This window comes from Panthera onca, chromosome E1 (assembly GCF_046562875.1).
Source record: "Panthera onca isolate mPanOnc1 chromosome E1, mPanOnc1 haplotype 2, whole genome shotgun sequence".
Classification (NCBI taxonomy): Eukaryota; Metazoa; Chordata; class Mammalia; order Carnivora; family Felidae; genus Panthera; species Panthera onca.
In genome coordinates this window covers 42,516,302-42,540,760 of record NC_138352.1, presented here as the reverse complement: position 1 = coordinate 42,540,760, position 24,459 = coordinate 42,516,302, and the positions used below count along the sequence as shown (strand labels likewise).

At 35.1% G+C, this 24,459-nt stretch overlaps 1 protein-coding gene across 13 annotated transcripts in view; it reads right to left on the bottom strand.

Moving 5' to 3' along the window:
- The window catches only part of BCAS3 (BCAS3 microtubule associated cell migration factor), a 614,259-nt gene that overhangs the window by 550,057 nt on the left and 39,743 nt on the right, over positions 1-24,459 (bottom strand). For all 13 annotated transcript variants that reach the window (XM_078437391.2, XM_078437395.2, XM_078437397.2 and 10 more), the window contains one exon: positions 14,390-14,471. In XM_078437391.2, the coding sequence (XP_078293517.1) occupies positions 14,390-14,471 (82 nt within the window). The remainder of the gene's footprint in view (positions 1-14,389; positions 14,472-24,459) is intronic.

Sequence of the window (24,459 nt, the reverse complement as noted above, 5' to 3'; positions counted from 1 at the left end):
CATGGAGCCTGGTTTGGACTCTCTCTCCTTCTCTCTGCCCCTCCCCAGCGTGCACACGCTCTCTCGCTCTCTCTCTCTCTCTCTCTTTCAAAATAAGTAAATAAACTTAAAAAAAAAATTTGCTCCTGAAAAGTTTGAATGTACTTTCTGTGGGAGGATGTTGATAATGGGGGAGAATATGCACATGGAGCATATAAGGGAAATCACTGTACCTTCTGCTCAATTTTGCTGTGAACCTAAATATATCCTAAAAAAGTAGTCTATTTAAAAAATCCCATTAAGGTAAGTCACACAAAGGAATAAAATTTTTGTACATATTTTACATATATCTAAAAAAGGACCTGTATCTAGACTATATACAGAACTCTTACAACTAAATAAAACAACACTATTAAAACATGCAATAAATTTCAATAGTTTTATAAAAACAATAAAATGGCAAATATGCACAAGAAAGATCAATACCATTAGTCGTTAGGATAACTGGAACATTGCTGGTGGGAATGCAAAACAGTATAGTCACTTTGGAAAACAGCTAGGCAATTTTCTACAAAGATAAACCTACACCTCCTATATGACCTAGTAATCTTACTCTTACTCACTCAAGAGGAATTAAAACATGTATCTCCAAGCAACTATTCAGAGAAGATTTATGCATGAGACAAAACTGGAAACAATCCAAACACCCATTCACTGGTGAAAGAAAAAACAAACTAGTATATCTGGACAATGGAACACTATTCAGATTTTTTTTAAGGGAATGAACAACTGAAACAACAACATAGATGATTCTCAAAAGCATTATGTGAAGTGAAAGAAACCAAGCACATATAAATGTTACATATTCCATTTTTTCAAATTCTAGAAAGGCAGAAACAATAGTGACATAAATTCTATTAGTCATTGCTGGTGTTCCAGGTGTGGGGAGGTAAGGGGCACAAGAGGAATTTTGTTATAGGGGTGCCTGGGTGGCTCAGTTGGTTAGGTGACTGACTTCGGCTCAGGTCATGATCTCACAGATCGTGAGTTCGAGCCCTGCTTTGGGCTCTGTGCTGACAGCTCAGAGCCTGGAGCCTACTTTAGATTCTGTGTCTCCCCCTCTCTCTACCCCTCTCCTGCTCACTCTCTCTCTCAATAACAAATAAATGTTTTAAAAAAAATTTTTTAAGGGGAATTTTGTTATAAACAACTTTATTAAAATATAATTCACATAGAGGCACCTGGGTTGCTCAGCCAGTTAACCATCCAATTCTTGATTTCAACTCGGGTCATGATCGCACAGTGGTGGGATGGAGCCCCGCGTCAGCATAGAGCCTGCCTGGGATTCTCTCTCTCCCTCTCTCTATGCTCCTCCCCTGCTTGTGTGTGCACATACACTCTCTCACTCTTTCTTAAAATAAATAAACAGACATTTAAAAATATATAATTCAGGGGCACCTGGGTGGCTCAGTCAGTTAAGCATCTGACTTCAGCTCAGGTCATGATGTCACGGTTAGTGAGTTCAAGCCCCGCATCAGGCTCTCTGCTGTAAGCTCAGAGCCTGGAGCCTGCTTCAGATTCTGTGTCTCCCTCTCTCTCTGCCCCTCCCCCACTTGTGCGTACTCTCTCACACTCTCTCTCTCTCTCAAAAATACACTTTAAAAAACCTTTAAAAATATATACATCTATAATTCACATAAATATATTTCACCAATTTAATGTGTACAATTCAATGGTTTCTAGTATATTTACAGTTGTGCAACCATCACCACAATTTTTTTTTAAGTTTATTTATTTTGCGAAAGAGACAGAGTGAGCAAGGGAGGGGCAGAGAGAGACAGGGAAAGAGAATCCCAAGCAGGTTCTGTGCTATCAGCACAAAGCCTGATGCAGGGCTCAAACTCACCAACAGCAAGATCATGCATGACCTGAGCTGAAACCAAGAGCCAGATGCTTAACCAACTGAGTTACCCAGGTACCCCAACAACTAATCAAAAAATGTAGAACATTTTCATAGCCCCCAAAGAGAAACCCTGTGTATATTAGCAGTTGTTCCCCAAACTCTCAGAGTCACCTAATCCTAGGCAACCACTAATGTGCTTTCTGTGTCTACAGATTTGCCTATTCTGGGTATTTCATATAGACAGAATCAACAATTTGTGGCCTTTTGCAGCTGCTTTCTTTTACTTAACATGATGTTTTCAAGGTTCATCTTACAGTATATATCACAACATCATTTATTCATGGCCAAATAATACTCCATTGTATGGTTATACCACATTTTCTTTATCAGCTGATAGACATTTAGGTTGTTTCCACTTTTTGGCTATTACAAATAACGCTGCTATAAATATTCATTTACAAGTTTCTATAGATGTATGTTTTCATTTGTATTGGCTACATGCCTAGGAGTAGAATTGCTGGGTCAATGGTAACTCCATATTTTAATATTTTAAGGAACTGCCAAGCTGTTTTCCAGTGGTTGTACTATCTTAACATTCTAATAAATAACATACGAGAGTTCCAATTAGTCCACATCCTCACCAACACTTGTTATTACCTCTCTTTGTATGTAAGCCATTTTAGTGGGTGTGAATTGGAAAAGGGGACTTTTTATAGTGAAAGAAACACTTTGTATTTTGATTGTGGTGGTAGTTCCATAACTGCATCAATCTGGCAAAACTCAAATTATATACCCAAAATTCATAAGTTGTGTTATAGGTAAATTATTTCTCAATAAAGATGAATTTTTTAAAAGGCTAACTTTACAATAAGTATACTTAGAAAATTATGAGTTTTCACTTTCACACCTAGGAATGTGTTATGATAAATGAACAAAGATTTCCAAGACCACAACTTGTCCAATTCACTAAGACACCCACATTCTTCTTTACAGCTCTACAGTAAAAAGCATTTAAGCTGTACTGATAATCATCAGCATCTCCATTACAAGTCTGTTTATTTGGGTCAGAATCATTAAGCTCACATGTAATTTAGTTGCTTCGTGTTACACCTTTGTTTTTATCTGATTCAAGATATCCGTCACTAACCCTTTTGATGTACTTTTAGTAGTTTATACCAAGTCCTATAAAAAGAAACCAACATTTCTTTTCAACAGTTGATTTAATTTAAGGTGAATGTAACTTGAATAGACTACAGCTGTTTCTGTGACATACTTTATCCTGACAGCTTAAAATTTTAAATGTAGTTATGTAGGATAATGGCTTTTCTATATATTGATGCCCAGATTGACTTTTAATTGCTCTTCACCCTTAGACTAAACAACCAAGGACTCCAAATACAATGAAGACACTAAAACAACTGAAGATACTTTAAATTTTCAAAATGGAAGTAAATACAGAGAAACAGCTACTTTTTACGTATGTCAATGAATACACAACTGTTTGATTTCTTCAGTCAGAAGCATAACCTAGAAACACCTGAATTTGGTAAAAGTGTTGCCCTGTAAACATGGAGACAGTGAGGCCTAGTGATTAAGAGGCCAAGCTTTAAAGTTCAAATTCCAGTTCCACCACCCATCAGCTATATGTCTTTATGCCAGCCACTTACCAACTTTGAGCTCTAAGTCTCCTTACCTATCAAACAGGGTAATGGTACTCACCTTTCCAGACTAGTGGTAAAGTGATGATAATGTATATAATCAACCTAGAATTTCATCTGAAAAATATCAAGCATTATTATTCACTCATTTATAAATTTACTTCCTATCTTTTCTATTTAGTACACTTCCCTCTCACTATAGCCCTCATAGGAAAAATCTTTAATTACTGGGTTCAAATAGATATAAACTGAGAATACTCTTAGATCAATGTCTCAAATTCAACACCATGACATCACAAAAACTAAAAAACTAAAAAAGCAGCACTTCTAAAACAGATATTCTCTCCTGGAAACTGTTTCTCCGAGCAAAACAAAGAAATTTAAGAGGAATATATATTTCCAGTCATAATTTACCTAAATCACAGGTTTAGCAAAATTTTGTAAAAACCTAAATGATTCCAAGTAGTAAAGGCCCCAACAAAAAAGATGAGGTGTTATTAAAAAAGAATACACAAGGCAAACTGAGAAATAATTAGAGCAGAAAACATTAGGGAGGCCTTAAATCTCATAGTTTGGCCATTTAAAATGTCAATAAGCCTGTTTCCTCTTTGCAAAGTACTGGTGATGACTATGAGCAAATGTCAGTTGGCCTACTTTTGGAAGGCTGCTGGTGTCTTGGTTGAACAGATTCTGTGCGTCTGTGTGCGTGTTTACAGGATTTATTTGTTTGAAGTTAGAATTTTAGAGCAAAACAAAAAAAAATTATAGCAAATCCTTCTGGTGAAGTTAATCAAAATTTCTGAATTCACACAGCTGAAAAATCAAACAGCTCTTCTTTGAATGTGATCAAAAAGCACATTTAAGTCATTTGAAAAGGATGAAACTGGTGGTTGTACCTTATGAAAAAGTACTCTGAAAATTTACAAAAATAAGCAAATGAAAAAAGCTTAACTTTAGAATTACCCTGCATGTTTGTTTCTAGAAAAATAACTCTAGCCATTCATAGCATAAAAAACCAACAATGATTAGTATTTTTGACTGCCTGGTGGTCTGTTTATAATAAGTTTCAGAAAATACCTGGAATTTACCTTCCACTAGGAAAAACTGGGTTGGATCTTAGGGTTCTTTTTAAACCTTTAAATATTTTGAGATGTGAAATTGTAAATTCCTTATAGCAGAACAAAAAATAATAGTACCTTTCCAGTGATAAGTATAAATAACCCAGAAGAAATAAACCAAATTGGCTACCCAGTATTGTGGACGAGAGAACTTTGGCTCATAGACACTCGAAGAAACTTCTTCTCCAGAGTCCTTCTATTCTCAGAAAAAAGGTCCTAGCTTATAAGAATTAGTTCTAATACATTCTCAATATGAAGAAGTTCAGGTACTCAGTACACTGGACTCCTAAGGATAATGAATAAGATTTAATCTGCATTTCTAAGAAATCTGATTCAAGTCTGAGACTAAAATAATCTTTCTCCATAACCAATAAGAAAACAGCATGAATACAAGGCTAATATAACTTCTAATACAGTTACAAGCTCTATTACAGTTAAAAACAGCATTATTCATTTGGTCACTGACAAATGATTTTAAAAAAATACTTTATACAAAAGTAGAGCTCTAGTTCCTCTTTTGTGAAATACAGAATAAATACATTTTGTATCACTACTCATTTTCCACATAATTATGGAAAGCACTGCAGAGAAAGTAGTGATTAGATTGCTGTCTCATTATTCCAAAGAAATACATCATAGTATGGAAAACACCTTAATAAAGGAGAAACTTCCCCAAAACCCTATGAAAATCAGAAGATGTCAAGGAACAACCAAGAAAATATAAAAATAAAACAAATAACAAAAAAAAGTAAATTCAACTTTCAAGAAGAGTCAAGATTTAAAGTTAGACATGGTTATAAAATATGCAAAGATTTTCGTTGCATGAAACTAAAGACTGATAGATTTCATCAGATAACATGACAAATGGCAAACTATATATGAAGTTTACAGGATACATATCCATAACAATATATCACTAATAATAATCAAGAGCTCAATCAATCAGAGCAAAGGGTACAAATAAGCAAGGTATTAATCAGAATAAACAGCAAAAACGTGAAGATTTTCTACTCTTCCTAGCACTCAAAGACCAAAAAATTACAAATGAAAAGGGTTTTCCTCCATCAGATATGCAAAAACTATAAAGATTCATAATAGATAGACAGTAAAGGACAGAATTGGAGAAAAAAGGAATTTTCATGTACAGATGTCGGTATACTCTCTCTGAGAAGCAACCTTACAAGATGTATCAAAATTTTACACGTATATATTCTTTACCCAGGAATTCCCTTCTTTTTAATTTTATTTTTAATTTTTTTTAATTTACATCCAAATTAGTTAGCATATAATGCAACAATGATTTCAGGAATAGATTCCTTAGTGCCCGTTACCCATTTAGCCCATTCCCCCTCCCACAACTCCTCCCATAACCCTCAATTTGTTCTCCATATTTATGAGTCTCTTCTGTTTTGTCCCCCTCCCTGTTTTTACATTATTTTTGTTTCCATTCCCTTACGTTCATCTGTTTTCTCTCTTAAAGTCCTCATGTGAGTGAAGTCATAGGATTTTTGTTTTTCTCTGACTAATCTAACTTAGCATAATACCCTCCAGTTCCATGCACATAGTTGCAAATGGCAAGATTTCATTCTTTTTGATTGCTGAGTAATACTCCATTGTATAGATATACCACACCTTCTTTATCCATTCATCCGTTGATGGACATTTAGGCTCTTTCCATACTTTGGCTACTGTTGATAGTGCTGTTAATAATATGGGGGTGCATGTGTCCCTTCGAAACAGCACACCTGTACCCCTTGGAAAAATGCCTAGTAGTGCAATTGCTGGGTCGCAGGATAGTTCTATTTTTAACTTTTGGAGGAACCTCCATACTGTTTTCGAGAGTGGCTGCACCAGCCTGCATTCCCACCAACAATGCAAAAGAGATCCTCTTTCTCTGCATCAGCCTGCATTCCCACCAACAATGCAAAAGAGATCCTCTTTCTCTGCATCCTCGCCAACATCTGTCGTTGCCTGAGTTGTTAATGTTAGCCATTCTGACAGGTGTGAGGTGGTATCTCATTGTGGTTTTGATTTGTATTTCCCTGATGATGAGTGATGTGGAGCATTTTTTCATGTGTCAGCTGGCCATCTGGATGTCTTCTTTGGAGAAGTGTCTATTCATGTCTTTTGCCCATTTCTTCACTGGATTATTTGTTTTTCGGGTGTGGAGTTTGGTGAACTTTTTATAGATTTTGGATACTAACCCTTTATCTGATATGTCATTTGCAAATATCTTCTCCCATTCTGTAGGCTGCCTTTTAGCTTTGCTGATTGTTTTCTTCGTTGTGCAGAAGCTTTTTATTTTGATGAGGTCCCAGTGGTTCATTTTTGCTTTTGTTTCCCTTGCCTCTGGAGACATGTTGAGTAAGAAGTTGCTGCGGCCAAGATCAAAGAGGTTTTTGCCTGCTTTCTCCTCGAGGATTTTGGTGGCTTCCTGTCTTACATTGAGGTCTTTCATCCATTTTGAGTTTCTTTTTGTGTATGGTGTAAGAAAGTGGTCCAGGTTCATTCTTCTGCATGTCGCTGTCCAGTTTTCCCAGCACCACTTGCTGAAGAGACTGTCTTTATTCCATTGGATATTCTTTCCTGCTTTGTCAAAGATTAGTTGGCCATACGTTTGTGGGTCCATTTCTGGGTTCTCTATTCTGTTCCATTGATCTGAGTGTCTGCTCTTGTGCCAGTACCATACTGTCTTGATGGTTACAGCTTTGTAGTATAGCTTGAAGTCTGGGATTGTGATGCCTCCTGCTTTGGTTTTTTTTTTCAAGATCGCTTTGGCTATTCGGGGTCTTTTCCAGTTCCATACAAATTTTAGGATTATTTGTTCTAGCTCTGTGAAGAATGCTGGTGTTATTTTGATAGGGATTGCATTGAATATGTAGATTGCTCTGGGTAGTATTGACATTTTAACAATATTTGTTCTTCCTATCGAGGAGCATGGAATCTTCTTCCATTTCTTTGTGTCTTCTTCAATTTCTTTCATAAGCTTTCTATAGTTTTCAGTGTATAGATTTTCACCTCTTTGGTTAGATTTATTCCTAGGTATTTTATATTTTTTTGTGCAACTGGAAATGGGATTCCTTGATTTCTCTGTCACTTCATTGTTGGTGTATAGGAATGCAACCGATTTCTGTGCATTGATTTTATATCCTGCAACTTTGCTGAATTCATGAATCAATTCTAGCAGTTTTTTGGTGGAATCTTTTGGGTTTTCCATATAGAGTATCATGTCACCTGCGAAGAGTGCAAGTTTGACCTCCTCCTGGCCAATTTGGATGCCTTTTATTTCTTTGTGTTGTCTGATTGCAGAGGCTAAGACTTCCAATACTATGTTGAATAACAGTGGCGAGAGTGGACATCCCTGTCTCATTCCTGACCTTAGGGGGAAAGCTCTCAGTTTTTCCCCATTGAGGACGACATTAGCGTTGGGTCATTCATACATGGCTTTTATGATCTCAAGGTATGCTCCTTCTATCCCTACTTTCTTGAGGGTTTTTATCAAGAAAGGATGCTGCTGTATTTTGTCAAATGCTTTCTATGCATCTATTGAGAGAATCATATGGTTCTTGTCCTTTCTTTTATTGATGTGATGAATCACATTAATTATTTTGTGGATATTGAACCAGTCCTGCATCCCAGGTATAAATCCCGCTTGGTCGTGGTGAACAATTTTTTTAATGTATTGTTGGATCTGGTTGGCTAATATCTTGTTGAGGATTTTTGCATCCATGTTCACAGGGAAATTGGTCTATAGTTCTCCTTTTTAGTGGGGTCTCTGTCTGGTTTTGGAATCAGGGTAATGCTGGCTTCATAGAAAGAGTCTGGAAGTTTTCCTTCCATTCTATTTTTTTGGAACACCTTCAAGAGAATAGGTGTTAACTCTTCCTTAAATGTTTGGTAGAATTCCTCTGGAAAGCCATCTGGCCCTGGACTCTTGTTTTTTGGCAGATTTTTGATTACTAATTCGATTTCCTTACTGGTTATGGGACAGGAATTCCCTTCTAAGAGTTATCTTAAGGGCTGCCTGGGTAGCTCAGCCAGTTAAGCATCCGACTTTGGCTCAAGTCACAATCTCATGGTTTACGGGTTCAAGCCTCTCATCAAGCTCTGCGCTGACAGCTCAGAGCCTGGAGTCTGCTTCAGATTCTGTGTCTCCTTCTCTCTTTGCCCCTTCCCCACTTATGCTCTGTCTGTCTTCCAAAAATAAATAAACGTTAAAAAAAATTTAACAGCTATCCTAAGAAAATAATTCCCTGTATTTTTTAATTGCACATATATAGAAGTATGTAACAACATAACTTGCTAGGGGGAAAGTCAAAATTAATATAAATGTTTATACAAAGGAATGACGCACACACCCTAGAGCCAATACATGCAACATATGTAAAGAACTTGAATCAGGCCCTGGACATAATACTACAAGTTAATTTCATGCATGTTAAGGGGAAAAGTCAGGAAATGGATACTCTAAGCTGTGAACTCAGTATCTGGAGGAAGGAAGAAAAGGAAGGAAAGAAGTAACCTAGATTTATCTCTGATAACACAGAACCAAATGAATTTTCACTTTCTACAATTAGTATTGCTTAAATTTTTATCTTTTTTTTTAAGTTTTATTCATTTAAGTAATCTCTACACCCGATGTGGGACTCAAACTCACAACCCTGAAAGAGTCGCACACTCTTCCAATTGAGCCAGACAGGCACCCCTCTTTAAATTTTTATAATAAATATTTTAACTGGTTAGAATTATATGGTCTTTATTTTAAGATATTAAAAACATATTAAAGTGAAAGTGCTTTCTGATCCCACTCCTTGGAAATAATCATTACTAGCACAAAGTTTATAATCATATACATTTTTAACTTTACATTAACACATACATGCTAATATATTTTATTTCAAATGTGAGGTACTGAGATACTAAAAACCACAATGGCTACTGAGAGTAATGATACGAAGAATCTGCTTTGCTTGAAATAAGTTCTTGAAAATTTTTAAAAATAAATAACAGTTTTTATCTGATATTAGAATACCAATTGATTGGTCATACTTTTCTGAAATACTCTCATAAAAAATTCTAAAGCAGGTGTAGGTTCATTAAGAAAATAATCAATTATTGCTGACCATGGAAAGCACAAACTATGCTGATATGAGTAAATGCCCATTTATAGTATATTATATTTAATAATGACCTACCATGGCATAAGATGCCATCCAAATCCTTCAGTTTCTCACTTTTAAAGGACAGACTTTCCACAGAAACACCTACAGAAAGGGAACCTGCTTTTCTACTGGGTCATAATTTTCAAAAGATTTTACCATCTTTTGAAGCAACTTTTTTTTTTTAATGTTTTTATTTTATTTTTGAGAGAGAGAGAGAGAGAGAGAGAGAGGGAGAGAGATACAGAGAGAGGAGGGTACAGATGATCTGAAGCAGGATCCGCACTGAAAGCAGAGAGCCTGCTGCGGGGTTCAAACTCACAAACCATGAGATCATGACCTGAGCTGAAGTCAGACACTCAACCAACTGAGCCACCCAGGTGCCCCACCATGTAACAACTCTCAACAAATATTTATTAACACCTTGAAACAAGTACTTGGTGAGGTGCGAAAGATATGAAGACAGAATACAAATCTAGCCAAGAGGTACAGGGTGCCTGGCTGGCTCTGTCAGTGGGGCATGTGACTCTTCATCTAGGGGTTGCAAGTTCAAGCCCCATGTTGGGTGTAGAGAATACTTAAAATAATAAAATCTTTAAAACAAAAACAATCTAACGAGAGGTAAATGAGCAACTAAAATTAAAAAAAGGAGAGTAAATCGTACATCAGCACATACTGTTAAATTGAATATGGAGCAAAAAGGGTTAGCAGAACATGAGAATTCTAGAAAAGGAAATCGCAATGAAATGACCTTAAAGAGAATGGATCATTTGAGGAAATGAAAGAAGTTCAGTACAACTATCACAAAGGAGTACTATCAGAGCAAGGAAGAAGATGTGAGACACTCTTTAAGGATGGCTGAAAATGCATGCACCTGGGTGGCTCAATCAGTTAAGCATCCGACTCTTGGTTTCAGCTTAAGTCACCATCTCATGGTTCGTGGGTCCGAGCCCTGCACTGGGTTCTGTGCTAGCAGCATGGAGCCTGCTTGGGATTCTCTCTCTCTCTCTCTCTCTCTCTCTCTCTCTCCTCTCTCTCTCTCTCTGCCCTTCTCCCCTCTCATGCTGTCCCTCTCTCAAAATAAATAAATAAACTTAAAAAAATATTTTTTTTAAAAGGATGGCTGAAAATGATGCTGGAAAAATACAGTGAGGGGATCAGTTCACAAAAGATCTAATGAACCTGGTATTCAACAACTGTGCTAAATTCACTTCTTAATTCTAAAGTTTATAGGTTCTTTTGCATTTTCCATATATACAATCAAGTTATCGATGAATAAAGACAATTTTACATCTTTCATTCTAGTATTTACACCTTTTATTTATTTTTCTTGCCTGTTGTAATGTCTAGGACCTACATTCAAAGATAAATAAAAGTTGTGGTAGAAGTTATCCCAAACTCAGCAGAAAGTATTTAATATATCACTATTAAGTATATTGTATGCTGTAGGTTTTTTATAATCTTTATCATACTGAGGATGTTTCTATCCTAACTTGTGGAAAGGTTTTTTTAATCATAAATGATTACTGAATTTTAGCAAAGGTTTTTTCCACTTCTAATAAGATGCTCATCTGGGTTTTCTTCTTTGTTCTATTAATACAAATTACACTGAATGATGTGAATGATTTTCAAATGTTAACTAACCTTGTATTTCTGAAATATCTTACTTGGTCATGATATATCATTCTTTGCATATATCACTGGATTCTAGTTGGTAATATTTATATGTAAATTACATCAAGAAAGAAAGAAAAGAGAAGAAGAAGCAGAGGGGAGGGAGAGAGGATAAGAAGGGAGTAGGCAGAGAGGGAGAGCGAATTGTTGGGTATGAGAAGGTAAGATTAAGAAAAACAAGTTAGTATAGAGGTGCCTGGGTGGCTCAGTTAGTTAAGTCCAACTCTTGATCTCGGCTCAGGTCACGATCTCACAGTTTATGGGATGGAGCCCCACACTGGGCTCTGAGCTGACAGAGCAGAGCATGCTTGGAATTCTCTCGTGCACTCATGCATGCACATGTATGCTCTCTTTCTCAAAATAAATAAACATTTTTTTTTAAAAAATAAGGAAAAAAAAGAAAAACATGATAATAGAAAAGAATTATTCAACAGAAGAGTTTATAATCCCGAGGGAGACAATCTCCCAAAAAGAACAGGAAAGAAATTGTTTTTTAAAACTGATCATTCTAGGGGCACTTGGGTAGCTCAGTTGGTTGAGCATCCGACCCAACTTCAGCTCAGGTCATGATCTCATGGTTCGTGAGTTCAAGCCTTGCATTGGGCTCTGTGCTGACAATTCAGAGCCTAGAGCCTACTTCGGATTCTGTGTCTCCCTCTCGCTCTCCGCCCCCCCCCCCCCCCCACTAATGCTCTGCCTCTCTCTCTCTCAAAAATAAACATTAAAAAATAAAAATTAAAAAAATAAAAAATAAAATTAATCATTCTAAGGAGTATAACAGCCAAATAATGTAAGTACCTGGGAGAACAAATAAAACTAAAAGAAGGCATCAAAAAATAAATTTAAAGAAATTTTCTAAAACTGCACTAATTTTCATCCTCACTGAAGGGGCCCAGGACAATGTATGAGCTAAGAAACATCATTGTAAAGTTTGAGAACACTGGGAACAAGACTAACATTATGCTAGTTCCCAGAGAAAAACAAGCCATAGACAAAGAAAAAGGTATCAAAATGGCTTCAGACTCTTCAACCATAACACTAGATCAATGCCTTCAAAATTCTGAACACCATTTACAAAAAAGTATTTGTTAGCCAGCCAAATTAGCAATCAAGAATTAAGAAAGAATAAAGACAACTTCAGACAAACAAGATTTACCACACATCTTTTTTCCAGAAGCTACTAAAGAACTTACTACATCAAAATGATCACACAAAGCAAAATGGATGAAAGAGAGGGATGGGGTATTCTATTTTCCATTACAAATTTTATGTGATCAGTCACATGTAGAACTTCAGTGTAGAACTTCAATTAATCAAATACAACAAAAGTGATACATATGTAACTTTTGCACAAGAACATTTAGCTGTGTGAAATTATATTTTAAATATAATATATTTTTAAATATTATATTATAGAAGAGAAATCTTTTTTTAATTAGATAAAATAAATTAAGCATATTCAAATTCTACTACCAACAATAACTTTTATAGCTTTATACTCTCTCACGAAGTATTTCTGCCCAAAGTAAAAGTTGAAAAAGGTGGGAAATTAATAACTGACATATATAAAAGAGCTTCATAAATGAACTGAAAGGAGAAAAATCTGCCTCTGAATTACATACAAAAGAAACAAAGACATAGCAGAGTCTTCTAATAATAAAGTTGTTCTTGAGTCCAACTATCCAAAGAGAAGGCTGGCTACTCCAAAAACCTTCCAGAAAAAGATGTTCAACAATCTTCCTTGTTAAAAGATTTCACCAAAACTCAAATGCAATAAAAATCAGAGCAAGAGAGAGTGAGAGAGAGCAAAGGAGAGACAGCTGAACTCTGGATGTGTCATATAGCCCAATAACAAGGAGAAAAATCTCTACATGACTGCAGGATGCTGTTGCCTTGTTACCTCCACCCTTCCCATTTCCATTAAGCAGATTTAATCGCTAAATTGATCCCTGACATTACTTACACATATGGTTAGTGCATAACGCACACAGTAGTAAGTTTTAATAAACTTCATTCTCACCAGTTTAGAGAATTATAAGCTAAATGAAGTATTATAAGGAAGATTATCCAACTTCAGTAAACTTTAAAAACAGAATTAGACTTTTTAATATCTTCTTTTTAAAAAGATTTTAGAGTATGCAAACAAGATTAAAATGACTATGTTTTCATTGCTCGTGCAAAAACATTCTGAGTGAACACAGGCAAATTAATGAGAAAACATATCACTAAAGAGTCAGGAGTTATTAGGCACCCAAATAACATATTTAATTTAAACACATATTTGACTTTTTAAATCAAAACATACATAATATTTAAATACAACATTAAGAAGTATTCATTTTTAAAGCAGAGATTAAAGGTCAAAAGCCCAAAACTGTACTTCTGACAAGGCTGGAAATATAGACAGCAGACTTATCCAGAAGCGACATAATGGTGAAAACCAAGCTCTCCAAGGCAGTTTAAGAATAACTGCGAAGAAGAGCAAAGACATGAGAACAACAGAGACTTGGGGAATACCCACAGAAGAAAGCTAAGCCAGAAGCATAACAAAAGCAGTACAGTCAGCAAGGAAGGGATCTGGGAAGAGTGATGCCATGAAAACCAAGAGAGAAGAGGGTTTCAAGAAAGAGCCAGCAAAGTCAGAGGCTAAATTGAGATCAAAGAGGATGAAGATAAATCAAAACCACAGTAGAATGTGAATGGCCATATTGAATTGGTTAAGATTACCTATTTCCATCTCAACTGACAGAACAAGAATTTATCTTGTGGGGAGGAAAGGATGGGGCATGGACACTTGGAGGAAAACAGACTTTAGTTATCATTCTTGCTGTCTGTAGTCCAAGACCAATAAAAGAGAAACTCCTAAATGATTTGTTTCTTCTCAAGGGCTACACTCACCAAACTGTGGAGCAGGCAAGATTCTAGCCGCTCGAATGGGGCCATGTCGAACAGAAAAGAGCTCCTGCGCTTCCCCACTGATCTGCATGAGAAGACAAAAAATTTCCGTAAATGAAAATACAGGTCAGAACATGATTATATGAAAACAAGATCTCCTAAATTTTATCACAATTTTTTGTCTGAAATGTAATATATGTACACACAGAGACACACACATTTATGGTTGTTCATACACATTCAGCATATTCATATTTAAATTACCACAAATATTTTTAGAAAATGATAAGAGCACACACTTAATATAAACAGGAAAATGAATGATCTGCTCTTAAAGTCTATAATTCTTATCTTTAAGAAACTCCTGTTAGTCTGCTCAGTTCCTGCATGATTGCCTTTCATTTTAGAGCAGAGCAACTATGATTTTTTTAATTAGTACCAGGTGTTCCACGTAACAAAAAGGTAAATATTCTTAGTATTCTGAAAAACAGAACTTAAATGTAGTAATTTCTGCAAATATGTTGTAAAGGAGAAAAAGCAAAACATATTGCAAAGAACACATAGTGGAACATGAATAACCTGTGCACCAGGTTATGGTTCTGCAACTACCTTCCTGTTAACGACTTTGAATAAATCATTTAGCATCTATAAACCTATATATTTCTCTTTTTTTAATATATTTTGAATTAAAATCATAGATATTTAAGGTGTACAACATGATGGTTTCATAGGCATACATAATAAAATTATTACTGCAGTCATTTCCTCCTTTTTTGTATGATGAGAACACATGAAATCTACCCTCAACATTTTTAAAGTATTCAACACAGTGTTATTAACTACAGGCATCATGCCTTAACATTATATCTCTAGACTTACTCATTCTACATAATTGCAACTCTGTACCCTTTGACCAACATCTCTCCACTCCCCTCACCTCCCATAAGCCTGTATTATTTTGCATTTATAAACCTAAAAGGTAAAGGTGCCAAAGAACCTCAAAATACTAATCATTTCAATATTCTATGAATTAAAGAAGTAATATGTAAGCATCTTTAAATGTCATCATTTTTATTATACACATAGATCAAACACTGTATGAATGTTCGTTTTGAGTCATATCAGATTTATTCCTCAGATATAAAGAGTACAGTAGTATATTAATCCAAAGGTAAAAGGGTATGACAATATATGTGTCAAGTGCAAAAACAACTGCTTTTCCAAACTAGTGGTTCAAGAGAACAGTTTGCTGCTAATTGAAGTATTGAGCAGATTAAACTAGAATTAGTTAAGACTGCTTTAAGTGATAATTTAGTCCCCGATACATTTTCATAACTCTCAAGCGTTTGATGGAATATGTGATATCAGATGGGGAAAATGGCCAAAATTATAAAACTAGTTCTAAATACTCAAGAACTTACAACACATGTAATAAATATTCAATAAGAGAAACATGCGGATGGTAGTTTTTTTTCAATAGGGCCTGCCAAACAAGCAGTTTAAAATATAAACAACATATATAAGATAAAAGGCTTATAAAGCTTTCAATATTAAACTGTAAATCTGCAGCACTTCCTTTAACTACTTTTTCAGATCTTCAGCTTCTCTTCTGTCTGAATTTAAGGACTGCAAACTATAAATATTTTGTTTCTTATAAATGTTAACTTACGGTGATGCCTAAAGAGCCATCATATTCATTCTGCCTATAAAAATTACTATAAACTTATTCCCTGGCCACAATGGCAAATCTCTCTATAGCACTTGGGATGCAGGTTTGAGGAATGCTAGGCTCTTCGCACCAACTGTGCAACAACAGCACCACCTATCACCAATTAAACACACCAAACTATAAACTCAGTATAGCAAAAGATAAGAATTTAGCTCTCTACAAACTCCTTTGTGAACATTAATTTTCTACATGAAAAACATGGCCATTATATACTATAGCTCTTAAGTCTACAGTTTAATATTATAGAACAGAATTTAAAATTTAGAAAAAGGCTTAAAAGGTCACTTTGTTCAACCTTCCACCCAACACAGGAATCACACATTCTCTAAAATCTAAAAAGCATGATCTCTCTGATATTAAGCACACTTTCACTGAAAGGTACGTCACTAATGTAATACATTTATATTATAGAGTTATTATTAGCTATCTCCACCAAAATGGGGATATAAAAATGGATAAATAATATTCTTCAATATACAGACTATTCTACTTACAAGGAAATAAAAAATTATAAAACAATACTGTAGAAGTTGCACTGAAATTGTAATTCAGAGCAATGAAAAACACTTCTCACTCTAACAAATATACATTCATACTTTTAACAAATCATAATATTCTAACACAAAATCTGCTGTGTACTATTATGGCCATATTCCACAGATCTAGCATTTAGCTTTTGGTTCTATCAAATAAAGCCTTAAAGTAAAGTAAAATAAAAAATAAAAGTCTAATCATATTTAACTGACCTATGTGTACTAAATTATACTAAATAATAAAGAACAAGGCAAACCTGTCTTGGCATTCTCACAATATGATAAACATTTGTTAACACTGGATTTAATTCACATGAGCTTTACTCTGACATTGAAAAACATTTTGAAATCTGAACACACCATGCTCTCCAGCATAACAGCTTTCAAAACAGACCTAAATGCTCTATTCTATTCTAAGCTTCTACTCTAAATCCCTCTTTAAATATACCGCAAAGGGTAAGAAAAAACATTAGGATTGATTACAAAATGCATCCCACATTTATTACCCATCCTTTATTACCTCTAAGTTAAGATCCTTCAATCTTTAATTGTAGCATAAGGGAAGGGAGGGATGAAGAAACATTCTGTCACTATTTACAAATATTTGTGACTATGTTAAAATCAAGATTGTTAGAAGCATAATTCCAAAGTATCCTAAGTGAGTCTCAAATGCCAAACTTCTGAGATGAGAGAACTCTCCAAACAATGTGTACAAATGCTACACTGGAATACTGTTTCAGAAGAGTGCCAACAAAGTATGTACAGATAAGATGTGCACATTTTAGAAAGAACACAAGTTGGATATGTCCTTACAGGCTCGGCTTTAGCTGCCGCTTTCAATTGCCTCTAATAATTTTATACAGCATGTTCACTGGTAATTCTGCTCTCAAATAAATGCGTGTCAAAACTGATTAAGTTTTTAAAGGCTTTCAAAGTGATTTTTACATTTCTTAAAAAAGAGCTCACTGAAAATGGAAAAAAAAAAATCTCAGAGATGAGGATTTTATATATCCTGACAAGAATTACCAGGAGCGTTAAGTTCATTTTTAAACCAACAATAATAATAAATACAAGGGCAGAACTACAAGGAAGGAGTTGTACCAAGCAATGTTCCAACTTCCTGGCAACTGTGGTAACTTGGGGAGAGGAGCAAACAGGGAGGAAACCTCTCCAAGAGTTCCTCATGGGTCTCTGCCTTTGTTCTTACTGGCATTTTAATTTCTGATGACAGACTTTTGTTGTTTGGAGCATAAACCGGACGTACCAGTTTGGAGGCACAATAAGGAGAACAAAGAATGATTTGTTCACACTGTAGGAAAAAAATCTTTTCCAACCATAGAAAATAGCTTTCGCATGGTGAAAATATGCAAATTACATACCAAACCAAAAAAGTGGGGGGGAGAGTACAAGTTTAGAATCTCACAACTCAATCTAAGGCAAAGGGAAATTATAACAGCCGAGACAATACACACAGGGAAAGGGCTATAAAAGTTGTGGGAGAGCTTTATAACTACCTCTAGAAAATTCTAAAAGCAAATGAAGGTCATCTAGCCCTCAGAACCAAACTTGTTTCTGAAATCATGATGACTTTTCAAAGATATATGACTACAAAATAGAAAAGTCAATCAAATACCATGGACAATAATAATAATGCTTTATGACACAGAATTAGGACAAGAGTACATATTTACACCCCCAACTTCCCTTTTAGATACTAGTCAAATGGAGAATTGTGTCTGCAGTTGATTCTTTTTATCAAACATTGTTGAATAACAGACACAGAAACAACACCTCAATCATACATATATATACAGCTTAATGAATTTTCCATGTTAAAATACCTCTGTCACCAGCACAGACATCAAGAAACAGAACATGACAGATACTCAGAAGGTCCCTCACACCCCTTTCCCAGTCACAAACCCAACTCAAGAATAATCATAACCACTATCCTGACTTCATTACATATAAATTTTACTCATTCAAATTTACGCAAATAGAATCACACAGTATACACTCTTTTGTGAATTACATATGTATGAAATTCATTCATGTTGTTGCATACGATTGGCTTTTTATTTTTTTATTGTATTTTTTAAATTTCTATCGCTATACAGATTTCCACTGTGTGAAAAATACTACAATTTATCCATTTTACTATTGGTGGACTTCCAGGTTGTTTCTAGTTCTTGGCTCTTAAGATGTCAGGAAAAATTGAAAAAACTTTCAAATGAGAAAAAGATCACTATATGTCCTTTCAATGGATTACCAAGAGTGTCTAGTGGACCCTTTGGGGTTATTTGATTTTATACACATCTATACCCTTGTTTTGCAATATTGTAAGTTATAGAAAACTGATAGTAACTGACTCTTGTCCACAGAAATGCAAGTGAATTTTGTCTGGAAGAGATACAATTGAATTCCACTCTATAAAAAAGATGATTCCAGGCAGTACATTTTAGTTTCAGTAGTATATTAACCAGGTTTGCACCTCGTAAAAAGTTCATTTTAGTATTTCTAATTGCCTATATTGGTTCTTCAGATTCTCCCTTGAACCAGCTGTAACAACTTGCCAAACACCTCATTTATTAATGAGTTAAATAAAATCTATGACATCTGTTCCATTTTACAGTTGTAGGAGAGCCATGATTTTAGCATTTTTAAAAGAACATTGTAAAGAATACTGTTATGAATATTCTTGCACATTTCATTTAGTGAATACATATATATATATTTCTCCTGGTATAAATCTACTAGTTAGAATTGCTCCTATATTAGGCATATGTGCATATTTTGTAGATTTCAACAAAATAGTTTTCTACAGTGATTGTACAAATTGACACTTCCACCAGCAATGAAAAAGAGTTCTACCTGCTCACTTCCTCACCAACAGTTTGTATCAGGCACTCTGGCGTGTTCAATGGGACTTTCACTGTGGTTTTAATTTGTATTTTCTTCATGACTAAGGAGATGGATCAAACACCTTTTCATATGCTTATTGGAATTAGTTATACTATTCCATGAATGACTGTTAAAGTCTCTTGCCCACTACAGTTCCCTGATTCTAAGACATTATGGATTTAAATCTATTGTGCACAGCGAATGAAATGCAGGTCAGTATCCTCTGAAAAGTAATGCTGCTTCAAACTAACTAAATAGTCTTCATTGTAGTGGACTGCCATCAGGGAAAATGATGTAAGACTTTTGTCCTGAAGGACCCTTGATTACCACATGTATATATGATGAATAGTTCAGAATATGAATGAGACTCAAGAACTCATTTCAAGAAAAAGGTAGAACTCTTTGTAACTAATCAAATTCATATCTTAATTCCAAATCCAGTAATAAATAAGCAACCCTCCCTTCAACAAGGTACAATGGCTTGGTTATAGCGACATGATATCCATCTCTTGAAGTGAAAAATATGATTTGTAAAAATTCATACTAACATTCAAAGAAAATTCCGTCTCTGTTAAAGATAGGAAACACACAAAAATTACTATACTTTCCCTGGAACTCAAACAGCTCAAACAAAAGATAATGACTAGTAGTTCTTTTTCTTGATACTTTAACAAGTTTTCGTCTTTAAAATAAAAAAAATTAAAAAGAAGTATTAATTTGCCTATTTTTTTTCAAAATGGGCACAGCATATATAGCAGATGATTTCCAGGCTAGAAATATGAATTGAAAACCAAGACACCAGACATGAAAGACAAAAGAAAAAAATTCCCCATGTTTATCTCATGCACATGCAGACTTTCAATCAAAAATATCTTTCATGTCAGAGTTCTCCACACCAGTAATGGCTCCGGTTCCACTTGGAAAGTCTGACAGAGTAAAAGCAGCCCACAGGTGGGACCCTGGAAGTTTTATTCTTTTCCCAAAATCAAGGGAAAGTACAACAATGACAAGTACAAGGGCAAGTACATACAACAATATGCCAGGATCATAGGTTGCAAATATCACACATCAACCACATCAAATATTCCAACAAACTGGACTTGTGTTTATTAACTATAATAATTTGAGAGAGAGAGAGAAAGAGAGAGAGAGAGACAGACAGAGCACGAGTGGGGGAGGGGTAAAGAGAGAGAGGGAGACACAGAATCTGAAGCAGGCTCCAGGCTCTGAGCTGTCAGCACAGAGCCCAATTCAGATCCTCTGTCCCCTTTCTCTCTGCCCCTCCCCTGCTCTCACTCTCTCTCAAAAAATAAAATAGAGGTGATGATATATCTAAGAAGGCAACTGTAATGATTAAATTGCATATCTAAAATATGTAACATAAAAGACAGTTAAATCAAAAAGATGCTTGTTGAATAAATGGATGAATAAATGACTGGGTCTATATCAGCCTCATTATTCAATCTTAATGGTATTTAGCATAAATCTGACTTTGCCCCACTGTTCTCAAAGCAAGTTATTAATATTTAATGTCTGAAAATGTGTTATAATACCATACAATAAAACACATTTGGTACATCTCATTCTTGAAGCCACCAGTATATTACTTCCTATGTTTTACAGCTCTCAGTAAAAGGGCTATTACCAAGGTGGAAAGCAGCACATCATCTGTGCAACAGTTCTTACAAGGCAGTCTCCACCCTCTCTAGCAAATACCCTACACTCATTCCAATCTTTATGTGTTTATATGATGTTTTTACCTGCAACAGGTTTTCTTACCAATATGATGTTTTAAAAACAGCACATTTAAATATGCAAGTAGTTATCAATCTTTCTAAATATGCCACATGTACTAACCACACAGATACAACTGAAATGAAGTTCCTTAAAAAAAAGAGCATCATTTCCTTAAAGGTAACACCAAATAAAAGTTTTTTAATTAAGAAGAAAATGTAAACTATAGACTTAAAGTTATTAATAACTTATATCAATATTGGTTCATTAATTTTAACAAATGTACCTCACTAATGCAAGATGTTAAACAGGGGCAAATACAGTGGTGAGGGGATACATGGGAACTCTCTGTACTTTCTACTCAATTTTTAGGTAGACCTATAATTGGTCAAAAAAATAATGTCTATTAACTTTTATTTACATATATAGGCATGGAAAAATGTGGAAATTCCACAAATAAATTTTAACCTTTCCTGATACCCCTCCCAAAAATACAGAGAGTGAGAATGAAGAGGTGATGAGGTCTTATACTAAGAGAATTCAGTTCTTAAAGCAACAGAAGGAACTCACTTCGCCTATTTAAATGTACAAGTGTATAGTTATCACTTTGCTAACTACTTCACATGTGGTAATCATACAGACCACACAACTGAACTGACGATGAAGTTCTTTTAAAAAATGAACATTTAATGACTTTTTTTTTAACTTCAGAAGTCACAACAAGTTTTTAATTGGGAGGAAAAGCAAAAATACAAAGAAATATAGGGAAAGGAGTGAGAAGTATGACGTTATACCATGGTATTCGATTAATAAGCAACAAAATGACTCCACTAGCTACATGAGTAACTATTATAACTACAAAGCAATCTCTAATGAGAGCTGATAGTCTCTCTCTAGAATCACCCCATGAGCCAATTGGATGATATATTTTCATTTTAGATGTAAGGAAACAAAAAACAATATTCTCCAAACATGACCAGACCAAAGAGGCATCAAAATCTCCTGTTAGTATACTGTATTCAAAACAGTTTTTAACCTCAAGCCTTTTTTCTCCAACAAGTCACTGCCAGGGCGTTATTTTATGTTTTACAACTCTGTTCCAACAATTTCAAAAACTTAAGACAGCACAGTTTGAAGAAAGGATTCCTAATAGTAAGAGCTTTGGAAAGCTCTTAAAATTAGGAGGAAGACAGGGATAACATTTTTGTTTTATTTTTGCCTAACTAACCACAAATGATTCAGTTAATGTCAGAGTGTCAGTATCTCTGTAACCTACTGTGTATGCCATCAAAAAAAAAAAAAAATGCAAACCACAAAAACCACCTAAAACACATATTTTTGAGGACTAACAACTTATAGAGCAGATACTTGCTAACCACATAAAGCAGAGAGCAATTGAGTCTATATTTTGGTCTTGACACGAAATTCAAAATACAAAACTTGAGCAAGAAGGAAGTGAGTTGCAAGAACAATATGAAAACCACAGAACACAAATAATGAATGGAACTTGTAATCATATTTTCATACTTCCAAATTTTTGCACACACAGAGGAGTACTTTAAGGCGACTTTAACCTTTCCCCTCCAGTCTGATTTTTGAAAGGAAGATCAAAGAAAACAGTTTAAACTCACACGTTCCTTTGGTTATGCAACACAGATTTAGACCTTACACTTCAAAACCCCAGCCATTATTTCAGCACCACCAATCCAAATACCATTCCGAGCTTTGAAGCAGCCCTAATGGTATCTTCCATTTGAAAGTAACACTTTTGTAGTCAAAAGATCTTACTCAGGGTAGATGTTAATGTAAAACCACTCAGACTACACAGACACATATGGCTGGAAGCAGCCTGGAAGGTGTTCAGAAGTCAATGTAACACCATTACAGAGAGTGTCAGCCTAGCAGCTGTCATAAACACTTCATCATCACTCAGACACACAAACTGGATTCCCTTTAACTTGTTACTTTATTTTGTGCAGAATACATGTCCAATTGGAAAGAGAGAAAATAGTGCTACAGATAAGCCAATTTTGGATTACAGCCTCTTTCTACTTCTAAAAGACTGAGTTTGGGGGCACCTGGGTGGCTCAGTTGGTTAGGCAACTGACTTCAGCTCAGGTCATGATCTCATAGATCGTGAGTTCGAGCCCCGTGTCAGGCGCTGTGCTAACAGCTCAGAGCCTGGAGCCTGCTTCAGATTCTGTGTCTCCCCCTCTCTCTACCCCTCTCCTGCTCATGCTCTGTGTCGCTCTGTCTCTCAGTAATAAATAAATGTTTAAAAAAAATTTTTTTAAAGACTGAGTTTGTCATATTTGATTGGTATTGTAAATGTATCCTGATACAATCTGTTGGCTGAAGACAGTTTTGCATAGATATCTAACCAAAAAGAAACATTATATTAAATAGAAGCCTAAGATTGTTCTTCTGTAAAATAGATACCTTATGAACTTGTAAGACTGACAAGATGATTTAAAAAATGAATGACAACATCAATGGTAGCAGGAAGCAGAGCAACTACAACTCTCAGATATTGCAGGTGAAAGTGTATCATGGTTCAACATCTTTGAAAAACCTGTAGGCAATTTCTAATCAAGTTAAATATATGCCTGACCTGTGGCCCAGCAATGCTGCTCCTAAGTACATACTCAAAAATAGAGCACATAAATCTACAATTATGTTCATAGGAGCTATATTCATTATAGAAACATATATGCCCATCCCAAAAGGATAATAGCTAAACAATTGGTATATCTAATCAGTGGGATATAACACAGTAATAAAATCAAAAATCAAAAATACAAACCATGACAACATGCAACGACATGGATGGATCTAAAAAATACACTGAACAAAAAAAGACACAAAGGAGTACATACTGTGTGCCTCTATTTATATGACGTTCAATACAGATCTGTGGTCAGAATAGTTATCATCTTACCTGAGGGGAAGGGAAATATTGGCTGAGGAACTACATAAGAAAAATGCTCTACATTTTGTTCTCAATGTTACTTTCACTTATTTACATATGGGTACAAACATACACATTTACATAATCACATATACACACAAAGAGTCTTCAAACTACAGACTTGAGGTTTGTATTTTTTTTTTTTTAATTTATTTTTGGGACAGAGAGAGACAGAGCATGAACGGGGGAGGGGCAGAGAGAGAGGGAG